This window comes from Amaranthus tricolor, chromosome 10 (genome assembly GCF_026212465.1).
Source record: "Amaranthus tricolor cultivar Red isolate AtriRed21 chromosome 10, ASM2621246v1, whole genome shotgun sequence".
NCBI classification, from domain to species: Eukaryota; Viridiplantae; Streptophyta; class Magnoliopsida; order Caryophyllales; family Amaranthaceae; genus Amaranthus; species Amaranthus tricolor.
Genome location: NC_080056.1, coordinates 5,643,539 through 5,667,623, shown reverse-complemented (window position 1 = coordinate 5,667,623; position 24,085 = coordinate 5,643,539). Strand labels below are relative to the sequence as shown.

The 24,085-nt window shown below is 36.8% G+C and overlaps 1 protein-coding gene across 2 annotated transcripts; it reads right to left on the bottom strand.

The window, feature by feature from the left end:
• Positions 1–1,588: 1,588 nt before the first annotated feature.
• LOC130825321 (uncharacterized) lies at positions 1,589–8,364 on the bottom strand. 2 transcript variants are annotated; one of them, XM_057690482.1, is made up of 7 exons: positions 8,025–8,364; positions 5,346–6,309; positions 5,162–5,243; positions 3,968–4,034; positions 2,203–2,388; positions 2,048–2,108; positions 1,589–1,907 (listed from the first exon to the last, which is right to left on the bottom strand). In XM_057690482.1, exons 2-7 carry the CDS (start codon positions 6,028–6,030, stop codon positions 1,735–1,737), a joined length of 1,254 nt encoding a protein of 417 aa, XP_057546465.1. In that variant the 5' UTR covers positions 6,031–6,309; positions 8,025–8,364; the 3' UTR covers positions 1,589–1,734. The 2 variants fall into 2 exon arrangements, with proteins under 2 accessions (XP_057546465.1, XP_057546466.1); XM_057690483.1 differs by having other exon boundaries at positions 5,346–6,306.
• Positions 8,365–24,085: the final 15,721 nt, after the last annotated feature.

The window sequence follows — 24,085 nt, the reverse complement described above, 5'->3', positions numbered from 1 at the left end:
GATCAAACGGTTGAGTTTGGGTTTTAGTTGGATTTGACTATCTTTTAAGTCGGTTTAATTTCGGGTTACAAATCAAAATTTCCAAATTATAATACTAATTAAATTTCAATCGGATTTTAGATTAATTTTGAGTCCGATTAAACTTTGACAATCCAAAGAAAGCCAAAACATACAAGTAATTTTAGACTAAAAATGGAATTATTTTTGGTCAAGAAGAAAATGCCGCCATCGTATGACTTGTATAGTCCAATTCGTATCACTCAATACAAAATATCTACTAACTAAACCCTCTATAAATACTCTCCCAAATGCACATTTTTTTCCTCGCACAATAACATATCCTCAAATTCCTCTCTTTAAAAAGAATTATTTTACGATATCTAAAACAGAAAAAATGATAAACACTGTCAACTCGATTAAATTTATTTTATTCATTGTTGTAGCATTTTTATTCATCGTTACCTCTACGAGTGCTATGAGGCCATTGTCCGACTATAATGGTATTGGTAACACTCGAGATGCCTATGATATAGTTTATGTTAAGGAAAGGTCTACTATGGCTTATTGGCTTGAGCGATTAGCATCTGGTCCTAGTGGTGGCGGTGGTCATTAATACAACACGCTGATTTTGAAAAAGTTTCAAATACCTCGATTCATTAATTTTCTATTAATTATTTGATTTTATTCATCTTTTTTTTCCTTTTTATGGGATAATTTTTTTAGACCATAATAATGGTAGTAAGTTCAATCTTTTATTTTTTTGAGATAGAAGAATGAAATATTAGCAGTCCTTGTGCTATATTCTATTGTAAAGGATGTTTATTGACTCTTTAGTTATATTCCAACATCTTTCGTGTATGTTTTGAGATTATTTTTTGTGACTTTAAAAATTTATTAATATTAATTTGAAGTAGAAGTGTTCAAACACAGACCCAATGATCTGATATTCACCCGATCTTGTAACCGAACTTAAATTGACCTGACTTAAAAATGAATTTATAATTATATAAAAACCAATGTGGACACAAAACTCGTTTTCGAACCGATCCAAAACACCTAAGACAAAATCAACCCGATTACCCGAATGAGCATCTCTAATTTGAGGTGATCTCAACTTCAGATCATTTGCAAAAATCACATAAAAAATGCAACAATTAACTAGGATCCTAGGGAATATTGCAAAATTAAGAAAATAAGAGTAGCTCATCATCTCAAAAGACTATCTCATGTACTCTTAAGTAGCATCATAACCATGAAGAGCAAAATGCAAAAAATTAGACTGAAAATAAGAGTACCTTATCATCTCAAAGTATACCAAAAAGTGATCCGATCAGACACACCTAACCCAAAATCCGACGGATGGTACCAAATGAAGATCCCTTATATACTTTGAGAAGACAAAACAATGCCTTTTCTATCGACCAACACATGTGCGTAAATTTATTCTCGGACAAATAGAAAACTTTGTTCATCGGGTTGTTGGTTGTTATTTTTTGGTCCTTTTAAATTTGCTACAGTCAAAGTGATAATTTTATGCACTAGCTGTATCAAATTCAAACGAACAAAGTATGCCCATCTGAAAAAGGTAAACAATAATGGTAATGCTTTTGTATAAATGAATCTTTCAAGAGTAACATTGATCATGACAACCTTCAGAAAGAGGAAAACCAAAACTTCTAAACTGAGTGAGATATATGCAAAAAATTCAATTCAATTAAGAGAAAAAAAAAGAGGTCAACTCCCAGCAGCAACTGCAGTTTGTTCCTTGATAACTTTGTCATAGAATTGCCAAGACAAGCTTCTTTCGGTTATAGCGCTCTGACCAAACGGATGTTGTTCTATATACTCTTGTACATTGTCTGCCATTGCTAGCTCTTCTAGATATGCTCGAATCTTCCCTCCCGGACCTGTCAATTACAGCAGCTCATGCTTAGATTAACCTTTTGTTTATGATACTTCCACATGAAAGATATTCATACTTCCACAATAATTAACCCAAAATATAATACATTTTAAAAAAATTAACATATGGCCAGGTGAATCGTACCAATTGCATCATCTGCACGATCTTTGAAGTCATACGAATACGGAAAAATTGCAGTATAAGGCTGTGCAAGGAAACAACAATCATATATGTAAGTGTTCAAACCAAAAATCTCAGGTTATAAACAAAACATCCACTAAGAATGGTGATCAGCTTACAGGGTTGAGCAATGCCTTGTAAGGAGTATCATCAAGCAATAACGTATTTGATTCATTGAATTCACCTTTCTTCCAGGGAAGTTCAGGGTCATAAATTTCCCAGACTTTTCTAAGCTCTTTAAAAACCAACGCCTTATGCCTATTCTCCAGGGTTCTGAAATTTGACTCAGTGCAATAAGATAGGTCCTAAAAAACAAGCAATGCATACAATTTCTTGAAATTCAGGATCTGAATGTCTTGGACATACAACAATGACTCCAATCTTCATGCTCATCAACAATCAAAAGGAAAATAGTAATGATATATCTTTCGAAACCATCTTCGAAAACAATAATAGGTGATGACCTTATGTGAAACAGACATGGACTTGATTTATCATATGTCTAGAATATATAGTTAATTTGTCCTAAGTTTCAAAACAGATAACAAAGTCTTGCAAACCAGTATTATGGGACTTTAGCAGTTGGATCTATGACTACTGCATTTTACTAGTTTCTACAAGACATGCTAGAGAGCATCATCAGGATAAATTCCTAAAGATCTGTTTAAAAATATGGGTCACTACACAATGAGGAGGCCAAATCACATACAACCCGACCCGACTTGATCCAGGTACACAGTAAGTACGTGCTGCTGATTTGTAGCGACAGAGGTAATATCAAAGTCAACTTATTTTCTCTCAGCCACATATTGAAACCCAAACCACTGCCACAGTTCCAAAAAAATAGAGTAAGAAGATGCAAAGCACTCAACAAGTACAGAGGTTTTTTTTCCTCCACTGTTTTCTTTTGTTCAAATTTCAGAAGCTCAAACTAAATTTGTGGGATCCTCATTCAGTTGAATCTGTAATTTTGCAGATCAATGATTCCAAAACCCAAATTTTGCAGTGTGTATAGAAATGATCAAGAGACAGATCAAAATACTTCAGAATTGAACTCTGCTAGATGTGAATTGTGAGAGCAGATGACGGAAGCAGATGCGATTTATTAAAACACTGAAATCTGCTGTCATAAAAGGAGAAAACTGAGCGAGAGCACAATGTAAGGGAGGAAGCTGGCGAGTCAACACGGAAGCCAAACAAGCCCATGAATATAAAAATTTTTCCTCTCACAGCACGCCCATACTATGACAACAGCAGGTCATAACCTATTTAAACTGGTATGGTTGAGTCTGCTTAGCACAAACTTATTTGCTTCCCACATATGTCTCTAAGCATACATTATTGGAAGTCTAGACCTCAGATGCATGTCCAAGTAATTGAATGATTTTGTGAAAAAAAAAACCATTTGACCTAAATAAAGTGTCAAAATTCATAACTCGTACCAATATTCGAGTGTTGAGGCTGACACAAGTTCTTAGGTGAGGTGAAATAAAGAATCCAAGCACACCGTAGCTTATAGCACAATATCTTACCTTAAGTGTACTCATCTATACTCATTTGTCCCAATGAATAGTTATTTTGTAGTTTTTTTAGTTTTGTTAGGTATTAGTGGAAGAACAAGGCAGAAAAACAATTGGGTGAAAGAAATGTGGAGATGACATGAAAAGAGAGGTTGAGTTTATGGATGAGATTGGGAGAGAGGATGTGGAATCAAGGTCAAAAAAGAAAATGTAGCAAACGCATTGGGTCGGGAGAGTATATGTGAAACAAAGATTAAAATACACTGAAGCTAATAGTACCCAATTAGTAGAATTCCCTTCCTTGCACGTTGAATTTGTCTAAATCAATTTCGAATCTCAAATAACAAGGAAAAAAGAAACTTACCCAGCTAAAAATCAACTGGTCCTTCATATCACCTAGCAAGTAGTTAATTAGTCTTTCAATAATTTTCCTGTGGAAGAAAAGATTTCATCATACATAAGCTTAATGAGTACAATGAAAAAAATCAAATTTAAATAAGAAGCAATCAGTTCGATGAAAAACCCTCAAGTAATTGAGTTTGATATCACATAGAAGTTCACAAATCATACGCAATTTAACCCTTATCAAAGAGGTTGTTTTCGATTGACCCTTGATAGCAAATGTCATGTGCAACTTCACATAAATAAGAAGTGAACGTAATTTAATGAGTCATTTTAATTTAGTCCATTATAATCTTAAACCAAAAAACTATAATTCTTTGGCCTCATCAAATAAGGGTCATTCATAAATCAAGAGATAATCAGCATAAATGAATAAAGCATACTCATAATCCTATGAAATACGCATAACCAAAAGGCATATCTAGTTTTCAATACAATGACGAGCTTCATTACCTTTTTTAGTGTATTGCCACTTGTTTTACTCTTACAAAACTAATAAATCAAAATTTTGTTTGCAAGTAAAATTAGTTTATACTTCCTATGTTCATTTTTTTTTGTAGTGTCACCTCTCCCAAATTGGTTTCGTATCTTAAAAAGAAATGGTGCAAATTAAAGAGATTGGAGGAAGTATATGGAAAACTTTTATCCATACCATTATCTATTGTCCTATAAACAGCCACATGATGATATCTTTTCACTTACAAGTCACAGCTTATAAAGTTTTACTTCCTCATAAACTTCAATGAGACATGATTTCCTTTACTCTTTTGGCATGTCAGAGTATCATTATTAAATCATGTAGCCCTCTACACTTTGAGAATTTCACTTGCAGTTAGCCTATCAATTTCATGCACCTTTGATACTACCTTGTACCTTCATTCTATACTATTTTTAAGACTATGCATTTTAGGTGTTACATACTATTATTCACTCTTATACATGATTCCTAAATCAGCAAAGTGTTTCTTCCGCTATGCCTCTTAATTTTAAATTTTAAGTGTTTCTTCCATTCTTGTTCCTCCTTTCATTGGCACAACTCTTCCAAAGAAACAACTAAAAGATAAAGAGATACTAGAAGCAACACTTGATCAAAGTTGAAAAAAGTGAACGAACAAAAGAACATTTTGGAAAAGGCAAATGCTTATTAGATATTTACCTGGATCTTGATGACCAAATTGCCACATTAAATCTCTCAAGACAAAATTTTAAAAAATCAGAGCAGAAAGGTCTGGTGAAAACTGCACACAAAGCAGCAAACCAACAATATTCAGCTTACAAGAGCCCATGACAAAAGACATCTAAAAGAAAAGATAGAAATATAACTAAAGATCAATATGAACCTGCTCGTCCTGCAATTTTAGTGTCTGCCTTGTATCCCTTGGGAGGAGGATAAACTATATCTGCTAATATTCCATTGATATCGAGAATAAGAAGCTTCTTCCTTGAGCTAACACTAGGAGCCTTTTGCGGAAAATAGCTTAATAAATTTATAAGGCTATTATTTTGACTAACATTAGACAAAGAGAAAGGGTCTTTGAGACTCATATTAGATAACGAAATATCGTGTTCTCTGAGGGTTTCAAACAATGACGTCTCTTTAACATGTTTCTGAGAGCGTGGCGCTGCTCCTGATGTGGATATTACCTTTTCAATCATTAATGTTGACTTACCAGAATCATCTCCTCTCGAATCAGATGTCTTACTTATAGAGCTTGTTAAGAATGATTCATTGTTCTCCTGTCTCCTGTCTGATGCCTCAAGAGGAGCTCCAATGTCTCTGCAAAGATTTGTTGGAACCTTTTGTTCCATTTCAAAATCTGAGCAAGGAAACTGCATCAGTTCTGAGACAAAAGCTTGTGAAGCACTTGAACTTTTATCTTTATCTGGTTCATGATCTTGGAGCATATTTTTTGCGTGCTTACACTTCTCCAACAAACGGCTATGTGTTGAGCAATAACCTTCCTTGGTTTGTCGACATATAGGAACATTATGAATCCCAACATCATGCATTGCCTTCTTCGTCATCTTGCCTGGCACTTCTACCTCCTTTTTCAGCAAAGGGCTTGTCTGCCCAACAATTTTGGCAGATGCAACATCTGCCCTTAGGAGTAGATTGACTGAAAAATGAAGAGTTGAAGCCAGCTCTGATAAATTTCTATTTCCCTGCTTTCTTACCAGTCTCAAACTTCACTACTTGGAATAGACACAAATCATTCATTGCAAAACATATCATGTCACTCAGCGTACATGCAAACCATCATCACCAGATCTCTTAACTCTTTCTCCTCATGTCATTTAGCACTGCTAAAATTAGGATATAAAAGGTAAAATCAGATTCTCAGTCTTCCAATTTGAGCTACTCATCTGTCAGAATTGATCTCTTTACATGGGAAAAAATCAGGAGTAAAGAATGTAGAAAAGTGCTAATAGCAGTGGAGCATCAAGCAAACAAATAATATCTCCATCCTAGTTCCTGAAGATACTACTTTGATCACTAACAGGCTACACTTTTTTTCCTTTTGGTGAATCACCCTAGTATAAGGGTTTTACAAGGAAAAGACCTGTAAAAACATAGCATAGCATGGAAATACCTAGTAAAGGTATCATATCTTACTTAAAACCAAACCAAATAGTTACATGTTCACCAACTCTTTTCCAAGTCAAATATCAATTTTCCAACGTCAATTTTATATGGAAAGCGCAATTCAACACTACAAACTTTGAATTTTTAAATCATAAATAGGTAAGTTGGTCTCGAAAAACAAGATGGTTGACGTGTTACGTCTTTCCCCACAATTTTTAAATTGTCTTTTCCAACAAAAAGAGAAACCCATAATTTCCAATTATTCTTGTGGCCACACTTCATTTTTGTCACTCACACTTAAATACTTAGTTCTATAGGTCACATCTTGTCGGATGTCTCTATTGTTCTAAAATATGGACCCATGGTATTCAAATATCCACTTGAAGCAATTTCTTTCTCTTCTAGTTATAAACTTTTGAAAAGATTTTTTTCAAAACTTCTGAAACGTTTTTTAAATGAAACATTTCACAAAATTACTGCAACAACAATGTCAAAGTCTTAATCCCAAAAGATTAGATCAACTACATCAATCAAGATTGGATCAACTACATCAATCATCGCTCAATCCAACAAACTAGTGATTCTAATTGCAACCAGTCTTCACCTCCTTAAAAAACTCTCCTAACAAAGACACAAGTCTTCAACTCTAAGTCCCTATTTCCCAATTATTGACGTTAACGTTTAGTAATGGTCAAACGCACGAGTGATGACATTGCAGAAAAGGTGGCATAACTTCACCAACATGCTCGAGACACAAATGAGAAGCAAAAGAGCTTAATATTACATGGTTTTTAATTCACATTCCCAGTTTCCTACTCCCTATAGCTTCTCAGTACAAATGAAAAGCAGGACAAGTGCACAGAAAGGAAACACTTGACCTCGAAATTAGATTTGTAAAGTTCGAATCAAATAATTTCGAGTAGCTTCCAGTCATTTTAGGCATAGAGTTGAAAACCATTACAAAATGACCCCAGGCTATGGAAAACATTCACAAGGTCTAAGCAACACCATACTTATTGGAACATGATAGTAATTACTTAGTTGCAACATGTCTCAACTCTAGAGTTTACTTGACTATCTAGTTTCAAAACCTGTCTTAATATTAAACTTTATGGTTCACTCGGAAACTTATACCCAAAACGGTAACTAGTTTTACTAATAACAACACGAATCGCAAAAGAACAGTTGAAAGGATTAATCATTTCTTCATCAAAGGGCTCAACCTACATCAATTACTTCAGCTAGTGCATACAATCAGTTAAGTAACATAAAATTTTTGCGCTCTCAAAATTAGGGTTTATGTAAAACTCAATCAGAACAAACTGGGATTTCAGGAAATTCATTGATTAAGTTCGGAACTAAGATAATCAAACTCAGATTGCATGCAATTGAAAAACTATGAAAAATTGGAAAAAGAATCCAATAAATGAAATACCTGATAAAATGACTAGCTGAAATGCGAAGGAATCCAGAAAAAGTAGCAGAGAATTCGAGGCGACGATAGACAGGGATTGAAGAAATTAACCCAGAAAACTTGTTCAAGATATCGAATTTTGAATATCAATTTACGCGAATCCACTGCTTTCTTCGACCGCCATACAATAGGGAAAATGAATCAAAGGGATGAAAAGGGAAAAGATTATCGCGTATATATAAGATTTTTAGGAAATTCAGCCGAATTTAAGCCTCCAATTTGAGTGAAAGAAAAAAAGTTAGGAGGAAGTGAAATGGTGAATGAATTTTCTGTTTTGCAGTTTTATGGTGAGTCAAGAATTAGAATATGGATAATTTGAAAATTATCGATTTTCTATGAAGTATATACTCCCCACTAGTCCAATGTTTAGCATTCCAATCCGAGCCCTTGACTTGATAATTTAATATTTACTTAATTGAATTCGATTTGATCCGATTTAAAAATAGATTTGTAATAGAAAAATCATTATTGATACAAAATTCGATTTTATATTGACCAAAAACACTTAACTGAAATCAACTTAATAACCCAAATGAACACCTCTAATGCCCACACTCGATCGAGATGATCTCTCGATCAAACTACATCAAAATAAGAGTTTATATTTTATTTTACTTTTAAGTTATATTATTAAGGCTATTTAGCTCATACACATCACAAGAAGACTAGGGGCGGACCTAAAATTTAAGTAATGGAATTGCACAACTTATTTATATGTATTTTATAGCAAAACTATATATATATATATATATATATATATATATATATATATATATATATATATATATATATATATATATATCAATGAAGCATGAGATAAAAAAAAAATACTTAAATAAAGCGAAGCTCCATTAACCTATTAATCATCACAAGATCGGACAATTGAATATCTTAACCCTAGCAAAATTGTACACTTGTGTTTTTAACTAAAACCCGTAAAAGCTCAATCTTGTTCATTAAGATATCTTACAATCACATCAAGTATTAAGGATCAAGTTTTAAGGAGAATGAGGAGGGATTCAAGCATGGGTTGGTACACAAGTTTGTTCTTGACCTAAAATTAGAGTTTGAGACAAACAAAATGTAGATTCTTCACGTCTATTCTTTTTAAAAAAATCGTAATAGTTGAATATTTTAATCGCTTTATTCTAAAATTATAACAGTTATAATTAATCATCTATCTATAACAAAGAAAATGCATCTAGCCTAATGGTTGAATGGCACACCACCTAACTTGCCCAAGCAACCACATGGGTCCGCCTCTGTAAAATTGACTCATACAATGATGTGTGATGTTTGTTTGTCGATTCTCCATGCTATTTTTCATAAACAAATCAAATCATTTCCTGCTAATACACGTCCATACAAAAGGTTAAATTTAAATTTAAAGTGGTTAATAACAACTAAATTGGATGTTTTAGTATGAAAAGTGTAATTTTTAACATCAACATGGCGTCAAGATTAAATAATAATAATAAGAATATTATTGAAAGCGAATTGCTCGGACCTAACAATGGTAGAATAAAATGTAAAAAAACAAGTGACAACAGAGAATAAATAAGAGAACCACAAACAAGCAACAACAGTGTGTTTATGAGGTATCAATGGATACGTCCTTCTCAAATAAAGTATCTTATCATTAATATAATCTCAATTACACTAATGACTCAACATACAATAGTTAAGAGCGCACTCTTAATCCATAAAGGTTTCACCTTTAATGGGTGAAACTCCACAAATGGCACTAATACTAAGAAAACACTCTAATGGCCAATGCCTAATTTCTCTAGTGTATTTGCCTCCTCACCTGCCTCTAGTAATGTTCTAAGACTCTCTTATATAGCCTACCACATATTAGAAGCCCTAGGACAAAACCCTTGAAGCCCAAGGAAATCCCGCAACAAAACAGAACACGCAATATTTAGGCCTCTGGACAGCCGCAATCGAGCATGATCCGCTCGACCACTCAAGCGAACTTCCAGACCCTTCTGATCAACTGCAGAAACTTGGCTCGATCGAACCAGCCTTGCTCGACTAGTCGAGCGCCCTCTTCAGGTGCCTGCTGCCTTCCTTGCTCAAGTAATCATAATCACTTCGAGCCTTGCCTTGACCATCATAAGATTTGGTGCTTGGCACAACAATTATAAGTATGAAAGAGAATGTTTTAATTAATTTACTTGGATTATTTAACCCAATTTAAAAATATTTCACCGTAAGATTGTATTAATGAGAAAAAATTGGACATGTCAAAACATTATCATAACGGCTTATTTAGTTGTTAATACTAAATAGTGGTAATGATAATGATTTGTAGTATAAACTTCCAGAGAATGCATCATGTCATTCTCATCGTGATTAAACTTCAATCATAAAAATTTTGTCAAGGAACCAACTCAACCAAAAGCTTAAGCTGATGGTTGAAGCCCCAGGATATGTTATATACTCTAACACGCCCCCTCACACGAGAGCCCTTTGGGCTAGAAGTGTGGATGCAACACATGTTCTCCTCATACATGGTGCTCAATATTCCACTTTGAATGAGGGGTGGTTGAGATTCGAACCCGTGACCTTTTGTCACATTGGCTTCTGATACCATGAAAGGAATATCTTTCATCCTATTGCATTCATTCCATGATAATATATACAAAATACATGCTTTAATTAAGCCACTAATTAAGCTAACAAATATTCATCAAAATATTCTTAGGCATAAACTAGGAAACTAATATATACTAAGTCAAAGATATATTATCAATTAATATATCTTAACACTCCCCCATTGTCTAAGCGGGAGGAGGGTGAACACTTAGACTAGCCTTGAAATCTTCAAAAAGCACACGAGGGAGCCCCTTTGTAAAAATATCTGCAATTTGGTGCCTAGAAGGGACATGAAGAACACGTACCTCACCACGTGCTACCTTTTCTCGAACAAACAAAATGTCCATCTCTATATGTTTTGTTCGTTGATGATGTACCGGATTGCCAGATAGATAAATAGCACTCACATTGTCACAATACACCAATGTTGCCTTTTTAATTGGACAATGTAACTCCAAAAGTAACTTGCGAAGCCAACATGACTCAGAAACTACATTAGCAACGCCCCTGTACTCTGCCTCAGCACTAGACTTAGATATAGTAGGTTGCCGTTTTGAGGACCAAGAAATCAAATTATCACCCAAATACACACAATATCCGGATGTGGAGCGTCTAGTATCGGGACACCCAGCCCAATCAGCATCTGTATATGACTTTAGAGATGAAATAGTTGACGGATACAGATGCAATCCCTGATCAATAGTGCCCTGTACATACCGAATAACTCGCTTGAGAGCCGCCATATGACTCTCTTTCGGATCATGCATATGTAAGCAAACCTGTTGGACCGAATATGCTATATCTGGTCTAGTAAAGGTAAGGTACTGCAAGGCTCCTGCAAGACTGCGATATAATCTAAGGTCGACACAAGGAGAACCTGTAGAACTGGCCTTTGGTTTGACCTCAATAGGCGTAGCCGAAGGTTTGCAAGAAGCCATACCTGCGCGGTCAATAATTTCCTCCGCATATTTGCGTTGCGACAAAAATAATCCACCCTTATGTTTTGTCACTGTTATGCCAAGAAAATAATGAAGCTTACCCAAGTCTTTCATAGCAAATTTTGAGCTAAGAAGGGACATAATAGAGCGCCGCAGAGAATCAGAAGAAGCAGTAAGAATAATGTCATCAACATATAAAAGTAAATAAGCCACATTGTTTCCCTGACGATAAATAAATAGTGAATTGTCACTCTTACTATTAGTGAATCCAATAGAAGAAACAAAATAGCAAACCTCTTATACCATGCTCGGGGTGCCTGCTTAAGACCATATAAGGAGCCTCGTAATAAACACACATAATCAGGGTGCGTTTTATCACGGTACCCAAGGGGTTGATGCATATAGACCGTCTCCTGAAGCTTACCATGTAGAAAGGCGTTCTTAACATCAAGCTGATTTATCGACCAAGCTTTAGATAAAGCAAGGCTAAGAACAGTACGAATAGTAGCCGGCTTCACCACTGGACTAAAAGTCTCCCCACAATCAATGCCAACCTGTTGTGTTCTGCCATTACCTACAAGTCGTGCTTTATGCCTCTCAAAAGAGCCGTCAGATTTCATCTTATGAGTAAAAATCCACATAGAACGAATAACATTAACATCAGGTGGACGGGGCACCAACTCCCACGTCTTATTTTTAGTAAGAGCATTAAATTCATCATCCATTGCCATTTTCCAATTCGGGTCACGAAGAGCGGAAATGGGGTTACGAGGGAGAGGGGATTTCGTAACATTAGAAACCATAGTATTGAAATTTTTATATTTTGGATTGGGTTTAAATATCCCATTTTTGCTTCTCGTGGTAACAGTAGAAGGAAGAGATGGATTTTGAATTTGTGGGCTAGGGGAAACACTTGGGCTTGCTGAGTGGGTATGTTGCGAGTGGGCCGTGGCTGAATGAACATGCACATGGTCCACAAGTGACCTATTCAGCCCAACATCAGCGTCCAAGGTAGGGAGAGAAAGGGGGGGTGAAAGTGGGCTTGGGATAGGTCCAGCAAGATTGGAATCTGTAACACCCCGTCATTTATCGGGTTTAAAAATAAAATATAATATAATAAAATAAAATATAACAAAATAAAATAAATAAGTGATATTAAATTATATTATTTTACGTAGTTAATTATAAGTAACAAAGTGGGGTATTTTTAACGGTAACGAGTTTAATCGCATGACGTTTTGTTTCAATTGTAATAATAACACAATAATTACTCAATTAATTAAATGATTAATTAAAAAAAAAAATAATAAGGGGGAATTTGGAAGGGGTGGCCGGTTATTGTGAGGAGGAATGGGAGGAGTTTGTAACTCCTCTCATAAGTGAGTATTATGGCACATTAAGCTCACCTCTTAAGTGCCTATTAATTCTTAAGCATCATTTGAATTTCCTCACATTTCCTAAGCTTTCAAAGTGAACAAAATTCAGAAAATTTTCCTCTTTTCTTGTTCTTGTTTCGGTATTCAAGAGGAAAAAAAAAAAAAAAAACTTTGTTCAATCCAATCTTCAAATCAAAGGGTAAGTAAGTTGAGTTGTTATTTATAAATTTTATTTATAAGAAATTCTAGTATGAGATTATATAATATTTCTTTCAATATGATGACATCCTATGACTTATTAGGAGGATTGAGTATTTTATATAAGTTTTCTTTAATAATCCTTTGATAAAATTGATTTGTTAAAAGGGTTAAATCATATTTCTGTTATGCAAATTTTCCTTGATTTACATTCTTTAACAAAGTTTAAATTTGTTATAAGAATAAAGTCTATTCAAATGTTAAATTGAATTTATTTTACGATTTATATTTCTCTAACGAGATTTTAGTTTGTTAGATGAAATTTTAAGTGTGTGGATTAAGTGATGTAATTATCCATGAGTTTATAAATCCTTTAACAAAATTTGATTTGTTTAAAGGATTGTCCTTATATATATATATGTTCGATTTTAAAAAAAAAAAATGTTGGTTTATGATTCTCTACAAAATTTAAATTTGATAAGAGGATCAAATATTTAATTTACTTATCATGGTTATGAAACTTTAAATGTTTTTGAAGATCTTGATGATGAGTATGTCTTAAGTTGTTAGCCTTATGTTTTGATGATGGCTTAGATTGTTGATGGGACTGTGTATTGCCAAATGTGTGGAAATATCAAGTGGTTGTGTGATAGGAAATTGGTCTTGTTTGTTTTATTTTAGTAGAATGAAAATTCGGTTTCGGTTGGTATGTAGGTTATGAGATTTAAAAAAAAAAAAAAAAGAAAGGATTTAATAATTCGAATAATAAAATAATAAAAAAATAATAATTAAAGTAAAAGGGGATTCCGGACAGCAGCTGCTGCCTCGGTAGTGGCGCCCCGATCCGGGTATCGGGTGTGTTCCGTTGTGGTTTTATTTAACCGATGTGTTTTTAAACCTCGTTAAAACGCTTAAAATAATTAAAAATAGTAATCGGATGCTAGAAATTATGAAATTTGGTACCCAAGATAATTGATGCGTTCCGGACGCAGCGGTGAAGTCGGATTTTTAATTTGAATTTTCTAAACTGTCCGATTTGGCCATAAAAGTTTCTGGTCAGAATGGGAATTTTGGAGCGAACATGAATTGGATGAAAACATTTGAAATTATCAAGTCTTTGTGATATTTTAGTAGTATGGAGTGGATTGTTTGTGAAAACCCGTTATTAAACGTGGTCGTTTTGTGTGTTTGTTAATTAGGACCTCGGTTCATAAGAGGGTGAAATTCTTGTCGTGCTTGAACGTTGTTTGGAATTGCTGTGCTTAAAGGTACACGCTTAGACCATACTGTTTATATGGTTGTGCAAGTAATGTTGTTTTATTCCTAATCGAGGCATTGTAATCACATAAGGATTAGACACCTCAAATAATATGAAATGGTTGTGTGGAAATTGAGAATTTATGGATATGATACCCAATAGGGTTAACAAATAAATTGGAAATTATCAACTATTTTTCCCATGGCATTCAGGGATCTTTATGATCACCATGGGGGTATGCATACTTAGCCTTTGGCGACCCGAACAGGACGGGCAACGTCTTAGGTAGGTGGTTGCCTTGGGATTAGCTCTCCTAAGTGTATTCCACCAAACAAATGGAAATATGACTTGTACGACCCGCACATGTCGGGCAACGTTACAAGGTTGGAAATAATTGGAAATATGACTTGAACGACCCGCACATGTCGGGCAACGTTACAAGGTTGGAAATAATGAACAATGATTACATATTAGAGCCTTTGCATGCTAGGGTAAACACAATGCTTGTATTCAACCTGTTTAATATATGTATGAAGTCTCTGACGTGTATTGGTTGTTCTTTGGAACCTGCTACGTGTTATCATACGACGTGCAGCAGGTTAATCGCAGGAGGGGGCTGGAGTGAGGATTCAGCTTAGAACCCGTAACTATCAAGTCTAGACTTACTTTGTAATGAGTCTAAATAATTCAGTTTATGTAACCAAAGTTTGTAATGTTTTCTTTTATCTCGTACAATTTTAGTTAGTCTAGAGGCCGATGGGCTCTCGAGTTGTATGTAAAGACTTCCGCTGTATGTTTGGTTTTGTTTTGTTTAGCGCTATTTTCTTTGTTGACCATATTCCTTTACCGTTGGAACGTTGACGATCCGAGTAAGGATGAGTTTTCTTGCGTCCGTTTGTGAGCCGGATTCATGTTCTCACATGATATTCCAGGTCACTTAAACCGGGCCGTTACAATTGGTATCAGAGCCAACGTTCCTTAGATGATAAAGGAATAAACGACCTAATAGAGAGTTGGGGAAATAGTCCTTAGGACGTAATTTTGTTGTATTGTGTTTGTGTTGTTGTGATAGTAATGTTTTATTTGTACATCCGTGTAGAATTAGGATATATGGATAAGGGAAAAACACCCATGCACTCACACACCCCTAGGAAGACTAGCGAAGTATCGATATTTGACCCAGAGACTGCCTGGAGAGAAATCTCCAATGCTGATATATGGAGAATAAGGAATGGTGAAAGTATCCGAGATTATAGGGAGAGGATGCGAATGGTTAAGGCAAAGGCTGATAGGGTATGGTATGATTTAGATTTAGACTTAAATGAATTACATCGTTTGTCTGAATCTAGGAAAAATGTAGAACCCGGGAAGGAGGGCGAGACCTACATATCAGACGACGCTGATATGGTCATGGAACAGTTGAAGGAGCGGGACCTACCCGACCCTCCACTAGTGGAAACCGAGGTTCAGTCGGAGAGTGATGTCAAAACGTGGGAGCCTAAGCGGGAACCACCTACTTACGTTGAGATTTCCAGTAATGATGAGGGCGACAATTGGGGGTCGCACTATGACCTATATGGCTATGGGACTGGGCTTGATAGGGTTTGCTCAGATGAAGAGGATCCCAAAGAAGACGAGGAGGAGGTACCAATAAACCACCCTAGAGATAGTGACAGTGAATCAGGAGAAGCACACTCGAACTCCAGCTCTAATTCTGGGGAAGATGCAGATGATGAGGATTTTGACTTAGCTAGCTATGAAGAGAGTGCTGACACTTGGGATGCTTAGTGTTAAGATAAGATGCCTCCTTTGTCAAGAAAGAGACTGTTTAGAAATGATGCTAACCGTACGCTAAGAAATCTGGTGAAAGCATTATCAAGTGTAAGCGCACCACGAGAGAGGTCTATGTCAGGATTAGCATCTAAAATGAGCAAACGGATTAGTCAGAGCAAACCCTCGACCTTCGACGGTAAAGGGGAACCGTCGGAGCTTGAACTCTAGTTAAGAGAATTCGACAAACTTTTTGATGTAGTAGAATGCCCGGAATAATTGAAAGTCAATCAGGCTGCATTTTATTTAGTTGGAGAAGCCGACTACTGGTGGGCAAACAGTAGATCGGGGTTGTTGGAGCAGGCTGAGGGGGATTTTGGTTGGGTTTTGTTTAAAAGGGCCATGCGGGAGAAATTCTATCCGCTGCACGTAAGGAAGGATAAGTCGAACGAGTTTGCGCGATTGGAAATGGGTAGTATGACATTAGACGAATATTATCACAAATTTATGGAATACCTCAAGTATTGCCCTGATGATGTACCCACTGAGGAGAAAAAGATGCAACGTTTTGAGTTAGGTTTATCTTTCGATATTCAAAAACATATTGAGAGTGACCGATATAACACACTGGAGCAGATGTATAAGCGAGCGTCACAAATAGGGAATATTTTGAGGAAAGAAAAAGAAAAAGAGAAGGGTAATGCCCCTGAGAAAAGGAAAGACGTTTTTGGCCATGCAATGGAGAATGTGTCGGGCTTTCATCAGAAGAAAGCAAGGAATTTTGGAAATTTTCAGGGAGGCGGATCTAATTCGAATTCAGGAATTAGGAACAACACGAAGTTTGTTAAGCCATTATTCGATCGAGATGGCAATGAGAGGAGGTATTTCTGTAAGAGGTGCAAGAAAAATCATCCGGCAAAGGATTGTGAAGGAAATCTGATCGAATGTAATTTTTGCCACAAGAGGGGGCATAGAGAGTTTGAATGCTACAGAAAGAAAGGGAGCGGAAGTCAACAGCCGAGTGGCCAAAACCGACAGCAGAATTTAAACAACGCTGGTAGTCAAGCCAGTCAACAGCACGGGAATGGAAATCGTGGCAATGATGGTCAAAGGTTCCCGCAACCTTTTTATGGCGGGCAAGGCAGGGTTGGTGGGAATCGAGTAGAAGGGTCAGAAATGCAGCGCGGGGGAAATCACGTGGGAGGAAGTAATGTACAGCCGGCGAGCGGAAGGGTATCTGCGGTCAGTGCAAGAGAAGCTGACCAGGCGACAGATGTGGTTACAGGTACGTTCGCCATTCATTCTATAGCTGTGAATGTATTGTTTGATTCGGGAGCTACATGCTCATTTCTTGCAAAGAGTAAAGTGAACGAGTTGAATTTGGAGACCTTTGAAAAAGTTTCTTATACGGTGGCTGTACCATCGGGAAAATTGTACAGCTGTGAAAAACTGTATAGGGATGTACCCTTGAGGATAGGAAAGGTTGTGTTTCCTAGCGACTTGTATGTGTTAGATATGGAAGGTTTAGAAGTAATTTTGGGGATGGATTGGCTGGGAAGGTATAAGGCCACTATTGAATGCAGAGAGCAGAGAGTTTTGTTGGAAGGACCACGAGGAGAAAGCGTTAGATATAGGAAGTTTCCCAAGGGACCCAGGTCGAATTTGGTATCGACCTTAGAATTGCAAAGGCTTGTGAGGCAAGGACACCCTTTGTATTTGTGTCATATCAGCCAGGGGGATAAGAAAGATGGAAATCCCCAGGATATTGCTGTGGTGAATGCATTTTGGATGTTTTTCCGGACGAGATCCCGGAATGCCACCTCAACGGGAAATTGACTTCACGATTGACTTGGTACCGGGGACTGGACCGATTTCTAAGGCCCCTTATCGTATGGCTCCAAAGGAGATGGAGGAGTTGAAGTCTCAACTTGAAGAATTGTTGGATAAAGGTTATATTCGACCTAGTGTTTCACCTTGGGGCGCTCCAGTTCTGTTTGTGAGAAAAAAAGATGGTAGTTTAAGGTTATGCATTGATTACAGGGAGTTAAACAAGGTAACAGTTAAGAATAAATACCCGTTGCCCCGGATAGATGACTTGTTTGATCAATTGAGAGGAGCCGGGATCTTTTCGAAGATTGATTTAAGATCGGGTTACCACCAGCTAAGAATAGCTGAAGGGGATATACATAAAACCGCATTCAGAACACGTTATGGACATTATGAGTTCACAGTGATGCCGTTTAGGTTGACAAATGCTCCAGCCGCGTTCATGTGCTTAATGAACCAAGTGTTTAGTGCGTACTTGGATAAATTCGTCGTTATCTTTATCGATGATATTTTGGTCTATTCGAAAGACCGAGAAGAACATCAGGAACATCTACGATTTGTCCTGCAAACCCTGCGAGAAAATAAGTTGTACGCGAAGTTGTCAAAGTGTGAATTTTGGTGGGATAAGGTATCATTTTTGGGTCATTTTGTCTCTAAGGAAGGTATTTCGGTGGACCCGGTAAAGGTGGAGGCAGTTCGAAGTTGGCCGTCACCTAAGAACGTCACCGAGGTACGAAGTTTCCTAGGTTTGGCCGGGTATTATCGTCGTTTTGTTAAGGATTTTTCGCGTATTGCTCGGCCCATGACCTCGTTAATGAAGAAAGAGAAGAGGTTCCAATGGACGGATGAATGTGAACAGGTCTTCATGACTTTGAAGGAAAGATTAACTACGGCTCCTGTTCTTACTCTACCTGACCCTAAGTTGGATTATACTGTTTACAGTGACGCGTCGAAGAAAGGGTTGGGTTGTGTTCTGATGCAGGACCGTAAGGTGATTGCTTATACATCTCGACAACTGAAGGTACATGAAGTTAATTATTCGACCCATGATCTGGAGTTAGCCGCTATAGTTTTCGCTCTCAAGATATGGCGGCATTACTTGTATGGCGTTAAGTGTAGGATTTACACTGATCATCAGAGTCTGAAATATCTCTATACACAACCTGACTTAAACATGCGACAACGTCGGTGGTTAGAGTTGATGACAGATTATGATCTGGAGTTCGTATATCATGAGGGGCGAGCGAACTTGGTGGCCGATGCCTTGAGTAGGAAGTCTAGTCACTCGCTGTCTACCTTGGACGGAGTTGAAGAGTTGCATCGGGATTTTGCTAGACTGAACTTGGAAGTGGTACGTAATGGTGAACTATAGGGATGTCTGAACGCCTTGGCTATTCGACCTTCCTTCTTGAGGAAATTTTGAATTCTCAGGATAAAGACCCGAAACTCTTGAAATTAAAGGACCAAGCACGGGAAGGAACAGCAGAGGGATTCCTTGTCCATGAAGATGGAAGCTTGAGGTTCAAGGGTCGTTGGTGTTTACCGACAGGGGAGGAGTCTTTGAAGGAACGTATTCTGGATGAAGCCCATTGTACGAAATTTTCAGTACATCCGGGTGGTGACAAGATGTACCAAGATCTCAAGTTAATGTTTTGGTGGTCGGGGATGAAGAAGGATATTGCAGAATATGTCTCACGCTGCCGACCTGTCAGAAGGTTAAAAGTGAGCATAAGAGACCAGGAGGGTTATTACAACCGTTAGAGACACTAGTATGGAAGTGGGATGATATCTCTATGGATTTTGTTGTGGGTTTACCTCGAACAAAAGCAGGTAATGATGCGTTATGGGTTATAGTTGATCGTTTAACTAAATCGGCTCGTTTCATCCCTATTAATTGTCGCTGGGAGATGGAACAATTGGCACGAGCCTACATTAAGTATGTCGTACGATTCCACGGTGTACCCCGTACTATTGTGTCAGATAAAGACACACGATACCTGTCACAGTTTTGGCAAACCTTGCAACAGGCAATGGGTACAACGTTGCTCTATAGTACGTCGTTTCATCCGCAGACGGACGGACAGACAGAACGAACGAATCAGGTATTGGAAGATATGTTACGTGCTATTGTCATGGAGTGGCAAGGTTCATGGGATGAACATTTGGATCTAGTTGAGTTTTCTTATAACAACAGTTATCAAGCCTCTATACAGATGGCCCCATTCGAGGCTTTGTATGGGCGTCGTTGTCGTAGTCCGGTTTATTGGGACAATTTTACTGAAGCGGTGACCTTAGGACCTGATTTGTTGTTTCAGATGAATGAGAAGGTAAGGTTGATAAGAGATCGGTTGAAAGCGGCACAGGATCGCCAAAAGTCGTATGCTGATTTGAAACGACGGCCTGAGGAGTTCACTGTGGGAGAACAGGTGTTACTCCGCGTATCACCCATGCGCGGAGTAGTACGTTTTGGTGCTCGGGGAAAGTTGAGCCCTCGGTTCATAGGGCCTTATGAAGTTTTGGAACGTGTGGGTAAAGTGGCTTATCGGTTAGCTCTTCCAAACTCTTTAGAAAAAGTACATGATGTATTTCATGTGTCTCAACTAAAGCGGTATCATGCCGCAGCCACTCATGTATTAGACCCTGAATCTTTAGATTTGGATGCATCTTTGTCGTACCCTGAGCAACCGGTTCGAATCTTGGATAAAAAGGTCCGTAGCTCTCGACGGAAGGATATAAGTATGGTAAAAGTACTGTGGTCAAATCACGAGCGTGAAGCGGCTACTTGGGAAACAGAAGGCGCTATGCGAGAAAAGTACCCTCACCTTTTTCAGGTCAGTAGAGTTACGGGGACGTAACTTCTTAAGGGGGGTAGAGGGCGATAGGAATTTCGCGCAAGGAGTGTTAAATCTTTGTTTTGGTAGTCGTGTTTTATGATGTGGAGTTATAGTTGTGATAGCGTTTGTGTTCTATGTTTTCCGCTGCCACACAAGTTACGAGGACGTAACTTCTTTTAAGGGGGGTAGTCTGTAACACCCCGTCATTTATCGGGTTTAAAAATAAAATATAATATAATAAAATAAAATATAACAAAATAAAATAAATAAGTGATATTAAATTATATTATTTTACGTAGTTAATTATAAGTAACAAAGTGGGGTATTTTTAACGGTAACGAGTTTAATCGCATGACGTTTTGTTTCAATTGTAATAATAACACAATAATTACTCAATTAATTAAATGATTAATTAAAAAAAAAATAATAATAAGGGGGAATTTGGAAGGGGTGGCCGGTTATTGTGAGGAGGAATGGGAGGAGTTTGTAACTCCTCTCATAAGTGAGTATTATGGCACATTAAGCTCACCTCTTAAGTGCCTATTAATTCTTAAGCATCATTTGAATTTCCTCACATTTCCTAAGCTTTCAAAGTGAACAAAATTCAGAAAATTTTCCTCTTTTCTTGTTCTTGTTTCGGTATTCAAGAAGAAAAAAAAAAAAAAAATTTTGTTCAATCCAATCTTCAAATCAAAGGGTAAGTAAGTTGAGTTGTTATTTATAAATTTTATTTATAAGAAATTCTAGTATGAGATTATATAATATTTCTTTCAATATGATGACATCCTATGACTTATTAGGAGGATTGAGTATTTTATATAAGTTTTCTTTAATAATCCTTTGATAAAATTGATTTGTTAAAAGGGTTAAATCATATTTCTGTTATGCAAATTTTCCTTGATTTACATTCTTTAACAAAGTTTAAATTTGTTATAAGAATAAAGTCTATTCAAATGTTAAATTGAATTTATTTTACGATTTATATTTCTCTAACGAGATTTTAGTTTGTTAGATGAAATTTTAAGTGTGTGGATTAAGTGATGTAATTATCCATGAGTTTATAAATCCTTTAACAAAATTTGATTTGTTTAAAGGATTGTCCTTATATATATATATGTTCGATTTTATAAAAAAAAATGTTGGTTTATGATTCTCTACAAAATTTAAATTTGATAAGAGGATCAAATATTTAATTTACTTATCATGGTTATGAAATTTTAAATGTTTTTGAAGATCTTGATGATGAGTATGTCTTAAGTTGTTAGCCTTATGTTTTGATGATGGCTTAGATTGTTGATGGGACTGTGTATTGCCAAATGTGTGGAAATATCAAGTGGTTGTGTGATAGGAAATTGGTCTTGTTTGTTTTATTTTAGTAGAATGAAAATTCGGTTTCGGTTGGTATGTAGGTTATGAGATTTAAAAAAAAAAAAAAAAAGAAAGGATTTAATAATTCGAATAATAAAATAATAAAAAAATAATAATTAAAGTAAAAGGGGATTCCGGACAGCAGCTGCTGCCTCGGTAGTGGCGCCCCGATCCGGGTATCGGGTGTGTTCCGTTGTGGTTTTATTTAACCGATGTGTTTTTAAACCTCGTTAAAACGCTTAAAATAATTAAAAATAGTAATCGGATGCTAGAAATTATGAAATTTGGTACCCAAGATAATTGATGCGTTCCGGACGCAGCGGTGAAGTCGGATTTTTAATTTGAATTTTCTAAACTGTCCGATTTGGCCATAAAAGTTTCTGGTCAGAATGGGAATTTTGGAGCGAACATGAATTGGATGAAAACATTTGAAATTATCAAGTCTTTGTGATATTTTAGTAGTATGGAGTGGATTGTTTGTGAAAACCCGTTATTAAACGTGGTCGTTTTGTGTGTTTGTTAATTAGGACCTCGGTTCATAAGAGGGTGAAATTCTTGTCGTGCTTGAACGTTGTTTGGAATTGCTGTGCTTAAAGGTACACGCTTAGACCATACTGTTTATATGGTTGTGCAAGTAATGTTGTTTTATTCCTAATCGAGGCATTGTAATCACATAAGGATTAGACACCTCAAATAATATGAAATGGTTGTGTGGAAATTGAGAATTTATGGATATGATACCCAATAGGGTTAACAAATAAATTGGAAATTATCAACTATTTTTCCCATGGCATTCAGGGATCTTTATGATCACCATGGGGGTATGCATACTTAGCCTTTGGCGACCCGAACAGGACGGGCAACGTCTTAGGTAGGTGGTTGCCTTGGGATTAGCTCTCCTAAGTGTATTCCACCAAACAAATGGAAATATGACTTGTACGACCCGCACATGTCGGGCAACGTTACAAGGTTGGAAATAATTGGAAATATGACTTGAACGACCCGCACATGTCGGGCAACGTTACAAGGTTGGAAATAATGAACAATGATTACATATTAGAGCCTTTGCATGCTAGGGTAAACACAATGCTTGTATTCAACCTGTTTAATATATGTATGAAGTCTCTGACGTGTATTGGTTGTTCTTTGGAACCTGCTACGTGTTATCATACGACGTGCAGCAGGTTAATCGCAGGAGGGGGCTGGAGTGAGGATTCAGCTTAGAACCCGTAACTATCAAGTCTAGACTTACTTTGTAATGAGTCTAAATAATTCAGTTTATGTAACCAAAGTTTGTGATGTTTTCTTTTATCTCGTACAATTTTAGTTAGTCTAGAGGCCGATGGGCTCTCGAGTTGTATGTAAAGACTTCCGCTGTATGTTTGGTTTTGTTTTGTTTAGCGCTATTTTCTTTGTTGACCATATTCCTTTACCGTTGGAACGTTGACGATCCGAGTAAGGATGAGTTTTCTTGCGTCCGTTTGTGAGCCGGATTCATGTTCTCACATGATATTCCAGGTCACTTAAACCGGGCCGTTACATTATTACACGGCCCAGAAAGAGGAGGAGGAGGATTGTTGTGAATTGGGCTCGTGGGTGTAGCTGGCCCATTAGAGGTGTGGGCTGCAGTAGAAGGCTGCCCAAACGGTGTAGAATAAGTTTGCATATGGTGAATTATAGAAGGATGAAGCCCTTCATCTAAAAAATCATATGTGTGAGAAGAGGGTCTATGCAACTTTGAAAAGGGAAAAATCGATTCATCAAACACAACATGTCGGTTTATGAAAATCTTGTGAGAAGATAAATCATAACACTTGTAACCCCTATGATTAGATGGATACCCCAAGAAAACACA

What these genes read in the sequence shown, in the direction of transcription:
- LOC130825321 (XM_057690482.1), bottom strand. Translation starts at nt 6,030, where the DNA reads ATGACGAAGAAGGCAATGCATGATGTTGGGATTCATAATGTTCCTATA. An exon ending in ATTTGGTCATCAAGATCCAG is followed by an intron (nt 4,035 to 5,161) that starts GTAAATATCTAA and finishes TTTCTTCCACAG; the next exon opens with GAAAATTATTGAAAGACTAA. An exon ending in TCGTGCAGATGATGCAATTG is followed by an intron (nt 1,908 to 2,047) that starts GTACGATTCACC and finishes TGTAATTGACAG; the next exon opens with GTCCGGGAGGGAAGATTCGA.